We start from the raw sequence: 8,189 nt of genomic DNA on the forward strand, positions 1-8,189 counted from the left end.
CTACCTAAAAACTACACTTGTACAAATCCAAGAAAATCTAAATTCCTAAACACGTCTAGCCCCAGGAGTTTCAGATAAGGGATCCCGGACCAGTCTTTCCAGTTAAGCCTTTGTTTGGTGCCTAGAGGTTGTAATCCCATCCCCACCCGTTCCCTTGGGGCAATGCACCCTACGGAGATGGGGGGTGGTTCTCTTTCTTTTGCTAAGTGGGGAGAGGGATGATTAGGTCCTGAACCCTAGGCAGGGTTGCAGGCAGTTTTAGGAGTAATGTGGAAGCTCTGGGAATAGATTCCTTTAGGACAATCCCTGCAGCAGATCCCACTTCGAGGTCTGCTGCTCTAGGGGTAGATTTGGAGTGAGCACTGAGGTTTGAAGGAAGTGGCACGTTTTCGGGGTAGAAGGGGCTTAGCATTGGGAAGGCGTGTGGATGGAATCTCACTGACTGAGAAGTCCCAGGGAGGATGTGGGGTCCCCTTTGACAACTGGCTTCACCAGGATGCCCAGTAACTTCTTTCTGGCCTCCTTGTTCTAGGCTGCAGTGTGTGTTGCAAGTCTTCTTGGAATCAGCTACAGGACCTGTGTCGCCTGTCCAAGCTCTCCTGCCCTGCCCTCGGCATCTCCAAGAGGAATCTCTATGACTTTGAAGTCGAGTACCTGTGTGATTACAAAAAGATCCGCGTGAGTCTGGGGTGACCATGGCCAGGGCAGGGGTGTGTCAAGGGAGCTGGCTTACTGCCCCCTTGTCCCCCACTGCCCCCCACTGCCTGCATCAGTTTCCAAAGGGAGTTTTCTCCTCTGATCTTAAAAAATTAGGATTAGTAAGCCTTCCTACCATCTTTGTTTTACAGGTGAGGAAACCTTAAGTGGCTTCCTCAGAGGGTCAGGAGCCAGAATGAGTCCCCAAATAAATAAGTCTCTCTTCCCACCTCCATAGGAATACAGACCAATGCAAAGATTGAGATACTGAGCCCAGGACTAGAGATGATGATAGCTAGCGGTTATTGAGCACTCTCCGCGTGCTGGGCACCTCCTCTCAGAAACTCCTTTAATCTCCCATCAGCAATGTGGAATGGGAACTGTTATCAGGGCCAGAGGAGGTAATGGCCGGATAAAGAGAGGAGACTGGAGCCAGCATGATTGGGTTCAGATTTTGGCTCCGTAACCCCGGGATACTTACCCAAATTCTCCGTGGTTCATTTTCCTTATCTGTGATCACTAGTTGTGTTTAGCTCCTATAGACTTGTGAGGATTTAAATTAGTTAACAAGAGTACCTGCTATATATTGAATGTTGTAAAAATGTTAGCTTTTTTCTTATTTATAGATGAGGAAACTGAAGCCCAGCACAGTTAAGTAACTCGCCTAAGGCCACAAGGCCAAGGGAGCAGCAGATTCAGGATTTGTACCCAGAGGGTCTGATTGTAAAATCTGTGTAGTTAAACTCTGTTGTATAGCTGCCTCCCTGCAAGAAAAGATCCCTCTGGCTGCTGAGTGGGGAACGGACTGTAGGGGCCAGGGTGGACCAGTGAGGAGGATACTATGGCAGTCCAGGCAAGTGATGACAGTGACGGTGGTTTGAAGTGGTCAGATTCTGGATGTAGTGTGAAGGTGAGGCTGACAGGGTTTGCTGAGGGTGGATGTGGGGAGTGAGAGAAAGAAGTCAGTCATGGGAGTTGGGGCCTGAACAGCTAGAGGGAGGGAGCTGATGAAAGGGAAGAGAGAGGAGGGAGCAGGTTAAATTAAAACTTGGAATTTAGGCAATAAGGAGGAGAATGGGATTTGAACTTAGGGATCCTCCGTCTAGAGCCCCCCTTTTATTTTTAAGAAGAGAGACCAGGGTGGGGGACAGAGGATAAGAGAGAGAGAATCTCAAGCAGGCTCCATGCTCATGGTGGAGCTTGACAAGAGGGCTCAATCCCACAACCCTGGGATTATGACCTGAGCCGAAATTCAAGAGTCAGCTGCTCACCTGAGCCACCCAGGAGCCCCTAGAGCCCATGCTTTTTAACTGCTGAATGGAGTCACTCCAGAAGAGGTGAGGGGATGGTTTGGGTGCTCTCCATCAGCTTTGGGATGGAAGGCCCAGGAGGGCTGGTCCAGGGGTTTTGCCACTTATGGTGCCCCCCCACCCCCTGGTCCCCCAACAGGAACAAGAGTATTACCTGGTAAAATGGCGTGGATACCCAGACTCCGAGAGCACCTGGGAGCCACGGCAAAATCTCAAATGTGTGCGCATTCTCAAGCAGTTCCACAAGGACTTAGAAAGGGAGCTGCTCCGGCGGCACCACCGGTCAAAGCCACCCCGGCACCTGGACCCAAGCTTGGCCAACTACCTGGTACAGAAGGCCAAGCAGAGGCGGGCGCTCCGGCGCTGGGAGCAGGAGCTCAATGCCAAGCGCAGCCACCTGGGACGCATCACCGTGGAGAACGAGGTGGACCTGGACGGCCCCCCGCGGGCCTTCGTATACATCAATGAGTACCGTGTGGGTGAGGGCATCACCCTTAACCAGGTGGCAGTGGGCTGTGAATGCCAGGACTGTCTTTGGGAACCTGTTGGAGGCTGCTGCCCTGGGGCATCACTCCACAAGTTTGCCTACAATGACCAGGGTCAAGTGCGGCTGCGCGCCGGGCTGCCCATCTACGAGTGCAACTCGCGCTGCCGCTGTGGCTATGACTGCCCCAACCGTGTGGTACAGAAAGGCATCCGCTATGACCTCTGCATCTTCCGCACGGATGATGGGCGTGGCTGGGGCGTCCGCACGCTGGAGAAGATCCGCAAGAACAGCTTCGTCATGGAATACGTGGGAGAGGTAGGGAGACGGGACCCAGCGTGGCGTGTGTGTGAGCGCGCCCACGCGGCTCTTCCCACCATGTGTTCCCATTGTGTGCGCCCAGCTCGCCTTACTGCGTGCCTGCGACTTCCCTGCTTTTCCTGTCCAGGGAAAGGTGGGGGTGTTAACCTGAGTGTGATAGGGACATCCTGGTAGAGGCCCGTATTTCAAGCTGGTAGTTGAGGGCGCCTGGGTGGCTCAGTCGGTTAAGCCTCCAACTTCGGCTCAGGCCATGATCTCAAGCTGGTAGTCAAAAGCACATTGAAGTACTTCTGGACTGGGTTTAACCTCCTAAGGGTACCTAGCAACGAGGAAAGTGGGAACTGAAATCCAGGCAGCGTTCCTTTTAACAGGCCTTGTGGTCTGCACAGGGTTGCGTCACCCGAGAAGGCACTATTTCTCATTTCACAAGGGTCCAGCTTACCGCCAAGCAGTGTCTGACCGGGAGGAGCACCTTTTACTAATCTGACAAAAGGAACACAATCACTCTGGAGTAGGACGTAGACACGCCGTAGGTTGGCTGCCTCTTCCTCCAGACTTGCAGCACCCTGGGGAAAGCCTGTGTATACAGTTGACCCTGGAACAATACGGGGAGGGGGGGATGAGGAGGAGGTTAGGTGCGCCCAGCACATGTAGTCAAATTACATGTGACTTTTGACTCCCCAGAAACTTCACTAATAGCCAACCTACTGTTGACCTCACCTATAACATAAACAGTTGACTAACATGTATTTTATAAGTTACAATGTATTATGTACTATAACACACATTTTATGAGTTACAATGCATCATATACTGTATACTTAGAATGGAAGAAGTAACATTCACAGTACTACACTGTTATTTTTCAGAATCTGCACGTAAGTGGACCCACGGGTTCAAACCTGTGTTGTTCAAGGGTCAGCTGTATTAGGCAGGCTAGCGGCTAGACCAAACCACCCCCAAATCTAAGTGGCTTCACACACTAGAAGTCTGTTTGCTCCTAGAACAGTCGGGCATGGGTATTTGGTATTTTTCTCCACAGTGGTGTGGCCACCTAGGCTCCTTCCCTCTTGTGTATTTGCTGTGCTTTGAAGCCTTGGAGCCACCCCTGATCCTCACTCGGCATTGCTGGCAAGTGGGCTGAGAGGGCAGAAGGGGAGGTTGCTAATGGTCCAGGCTTGGACACAGTGCCCATCACCTCTGTCCACACCCACTGCCTGGAACTGAGTCGCTGGCTTCAACCTCGGTGCAAGGGAGGCTGGGAAGTGTGATTTAGCTGTGTGCCCAGGCGGAAAACAAAACGACTTCAAGTAACCAGCAAGAGTCTGTAACAGCAGGTGTCCTGTTCTAAGGTGGAATGTGGTGGGGATTTGGGGGTGGAGCCGTTCGGACCATCTCCTGCATTGGGGAACATTTAACATCCCTGGATTTTGACCATTTAAATCCATGGGTGTGCCATCATGGTGACAACCCCAAATATTTTCCTGTTTCCATAGGTCTCTTATAGGGGTGTGATATGGTTGGGAAGTGATAGAAATTGGCCTAAGGTACACCTCAGGGTGTCTTCACTATAGTAATGACACTGGTGGAGGGGAGAGGCTCCCAATGATGAACTGCAGAGGGTCATAGCCCCAGGGGGCAGAGATGACCTAGAGGCAGAGCAGTCCACACTGCAGAGAGGACCCTGACAGTCTAGACAGGAAGTCCACACCCAGATAATCCTGATGGTCTGGTGGAAGAAATGTCTATACGTCAAAGGACCTGACGGTCTGGGAGAAGGAGGAGGTGGCCACACCCTAGAGGGTTCCTGACAGTCTGGGGTGGGGGTCCTGACAATTTGTAGGAAGAGAGGTCTATGTCCCAGAGAGACCTGGAGGAAGAGAGCAAGCTCTCTGCACTGTAGACGACCCTGGTGGTCCAACTTAGTAAGTGTCCACACCCAAACAGTCCTGGCAGTTGGGAAAAAGAAGTGTCCTCATCCCAGAGGGATCAGGACAGTCTGAAGGAGGTCAGGTCTACACCTAAGAGAACTCTGACAGCCTGGAAAGAGGTGTCCGCATCCTCAGCGTCCTGACACTCTGGAGGAGGTGTCCAGACCTCAGAGTGATGCTAACCGTGTGGAGGAGATGTTAACAGCCTAAAGGAATGTCATCAGTCTGAAGGCAGATGTGTGCACACTCTGGAGCCCCTGACAGTCTGGAGGAGGAGGTGTCTAGCCCCCAAAGGAGCCTGACAGTTCAGAGAAGGGAATGTCTCCAGCCTCACTGTACTGACAGTCTCCAGGGAAAGCTCCTTATAATAGAGGATCCCGACAAGCGAAGAGGAGGGAGAGTCCACAGCTCCCAAGAACCCCGGAGTCCCCTGGTCAGGATGCTGTTCTGGCTGTTTTTCCTTCATGTCTTTACTGTTCTGTGTTATAAACATTGGGGCTTCCAGGGCTTCCCACCCTGGTCCCCACTCTTCCCACTTCACACACACTCTCCTCAAGCTATTTCTTGGCCTCCTTCCTGCCACAGTCTGTGACTTCCAGGCCCCCTTCTGACCCTGTCAGTCCTGTGGGGCCTCCTGATGGCACCACAGGCCCCAAACACTGCCAGAGCCAAACTCCTCTTTGTGTATCCCGTGAGGAGGCAGCACAGCCAAAGGTTGGGGGGGATGGCTCTGGGGCGTGACTGCCTGAGGTTGGAGCCTAGCTCCACCACTCAGCAGCAGTCACTTACCCTCTTTGTGTCTCAGTTTCCCAGTCTGTAAATGGGAGTGGTAGTAGCACCCACATCATTCACTTGTTACAAGATTGAAATGAGTTACAGTGTATGCAGCCCTTAGAATAAGCCCTTGAACAGTGAGTCTTCAATAAATGTTAGCCATTACAGTCCAAAATCCAGAAAATCCCAAATGCTCAGAAAACCCAAAGTTTTTTGTAACCCATCTGGCGATAAAACCCAAGCAGACCTGATAGGGACCTATTTGTAGTGTCCTTATCCCACTTGGGGTGAATGTTCATAAATTCCATTGTAGAAATTATTACTCAGTTCCATGGTGCTGTCCCAGACCCTACCTGGTGTCCTGTAGTCGAGGGCGTGCACCCCATACCTGTTGGCCATGCTGTCCTTCTATGATCTGGATGTGATATTCACTCTCCCATCTCCACACCAACAGTCCCTCCAGGTGAGCTTCCCTTCCTCGCCTTTGCGTCCTTCCACGTCCCATCTGAACATCCCAACCCTCACCCAGAGGAGAACAACAGCCCACTTTATCCATTCTGAAACCTGCATTCTTTTCATATTTCAACGACGCTGAAATGAAGATGAGTCTCAATTACTTTAATTAAATGATGGTGCATCATTTAATTAGCTGTTTTTCCTTTCTTGAGAAAGGGCACAAAATAAGGGAGCAGGTTAGATTCAGACAAAATTGGTACTCAACCATTCCTAACATCGCTCCGTGTCCTAACTAAAGCAAAAACAGAAATCTCTTTCACGACCCTGCTTGCATTGGATCTTTACGATAGCAGCTCTTGCCAGGTTGGGATTATTGTCATTGTCATCCCCATTCTACAGATGAGAACTGAGGCCCAGAGAGGTAATAATAATTTGCTCAGCGTCACCAAGCTAATGAAGTGGATAAAAAAAGGCCCAAGTGTCTAAAGTTGGTGTGCTGCCAGACCTGGTGGAGGGTTGTGGGTTTGTTTTTTTTGTTTTTTTGGGGTTTTTTTTGGCTGAGGAAACAGGCAGGAGGAGAGAACATTCAGGATCCCGTATCCAGATGGGGGCAGAGCAGTGACCAGAGTCGAAGTCTTCTGGTTCTTGTTCACTGTAACCCCCTTTCCAGGCTGCTAGCTTACAGCCCATCTGTCTTCCTCAGTCATTCTGGAGAGCTGCTAGGGAGCAGGGACATGGCCTGCTCTGTTTCCCAACTTTCGGGGCACACCCGCCCTTACAGAGTGGGATTGGAAGGAAAGAAGACCGAGAAGGAACCGTTTGTGCCCTGGAGGGCTCACCCTGTGACTCACTCTTGGTGAGACTCGGGGAGCAGGTAGAGGCAGAACAGGCGGGAAGATGGAGACTGGGGAGGATGCGGAAAGGACAACGCTGCCTCAGACACCACCCAGCATGCTTGTGAGCCAGCAGAGGCTGCCCTTCGGTCCCGGGGCTTCAGAGAGCTTCAGAGAGGCAGCAGCTTCCTCAGGGCGACTGGGGATCAGGAGGTTCAGGAAGACTGCAGAGAAGTCACATCTGTGTGCCGACTCCACAGGGCAAGAGTGTGTGTTCTCAGGCGCTGGAGGGAGACTGACCTTGACAAACTCCTCAGAACACTTCTGTGGCTCCTACTGCGTCCCTCAGGAGAGAGTCCCCGCTCTTGGAGGACCTAGTGGCAAAGCCCTTTTCTGACCTGGAGCTTGCTTTAGATGGTGTATGGCTTTTTTACTGCCCTGGGAACCCTAGGTGCCATTCTCCCATCAGCATCTTGCACTGCAGGTATCTGAGTCCATCTCTCTTTTACTAGACTGTGACCCCTGAGGGCCAGGACCAAGCCTGGTTCCTCTGTCTCCCCTGACCCAACTGTGGCTCCAACAGGGGCGCGGCCTGGTCCCTCTGTCTCCCCCTGCAGATACTGGCCCGTAAGCGCTAGGACCAGGCACAGGGTAGGCCTCATAAAAATGCACCGAATGACTGAGTGAACAGACCAGCACAAATTGGGAGTGTCGGGGAGCCAGGTTCCTCAGAATGGAGCTGGAATGCAGGGCAGTGAGCAGTGTGGCCTGAGGGGTAGTCCCTGGTCTTCTCCAGGTATTGATTAGGAATTGGACCAGAGCAGAGGCTGGAGGTGCTGGTGTTAAGAGGCAGGGAGGAGACTGGAGGACCCCAGTGCAGCCATCCTGGCTGGTGGAAAGTGGAGGGTGGTGAGGACTGGAAGTAGGAAGGGCACGGTCCTGGCGGGCTGAGGGCGAGCAAGGGAGGAAGCCAGGGCAGGTTTGGGTTTGTGTCAAATGGCAGGGGTGGTGGCGGCTAGTGGGTCTCTGATGAAGGGAGAGGGGAAGAAGGGGTGTGGGGGGAGGAGGGGGTTGGAGTTGCCTCTAGGACCACCACAGGACGAAGGATAGGTCACTGGGCTAGAAAGCAGAGTAAAAAATAAAGGGCACTCATGGCGTTTTTGCTTTGTGCTGTGCGGGCACTGGTCTCTGAGGGGTGCGCGGAGGTAGCTGGAAGCCCGGAGTGGAGAACGAGATGTGCCCCGGTCTGGAGGCACCCCAGGCTGAGAAAGAGGCAGTCTTGGGTTCCACAAGACCCTCACCCAGAGTCGGGCATGGTTGGCTGTGCCTGGGAATTACCAGAAGGCAAGGCTTTGGTGACCTGGGAGCCTGGCGGGGGGGGGTG

General features: G+C 52.5%; 1 protein-coding gene across 1 annotated transcript in view; it reads left to right on the plus strand.

Annotated features, from left to right (window-relative positions):
• SUV39H1 (SUV39H1 histone lysine methyltransferase) overlaps positions 1-8,189 on the plus strand; it is a 13,501-nt gene that overhangs the window by 2,687 nt on the left and 2,625 nt on the right. Inside the window, exons 2-3 of the mRNA XM_077752949.1 lie at positions 533-678; positions 2,146-2,808. Coding sequence (XP_077609075.1) covers positions 533-678; positions 2,146-2,808 — 809 coding nt within the window. The remainder of the gene's footprint in view (positions 1-532; positions 679-2,145; positions 2,809-8,189) is intronic.

Source organism: Crocuta crocuta, unplaced genomic scaffold (genome assembly GCF_008692635.1).
Source record: "Crocuta crocuta isolate KB4526 unplaced genomic scaffold, BGI_CrCroc_1.0 scaffold943, whole genome shotgun sequence".
Lineage (NCBI taxonomy): Eukaryota > Metazoa > Chordata > Mammalia > Carnivora > Hyaenidae > Crocuta > Crocuta crocuta.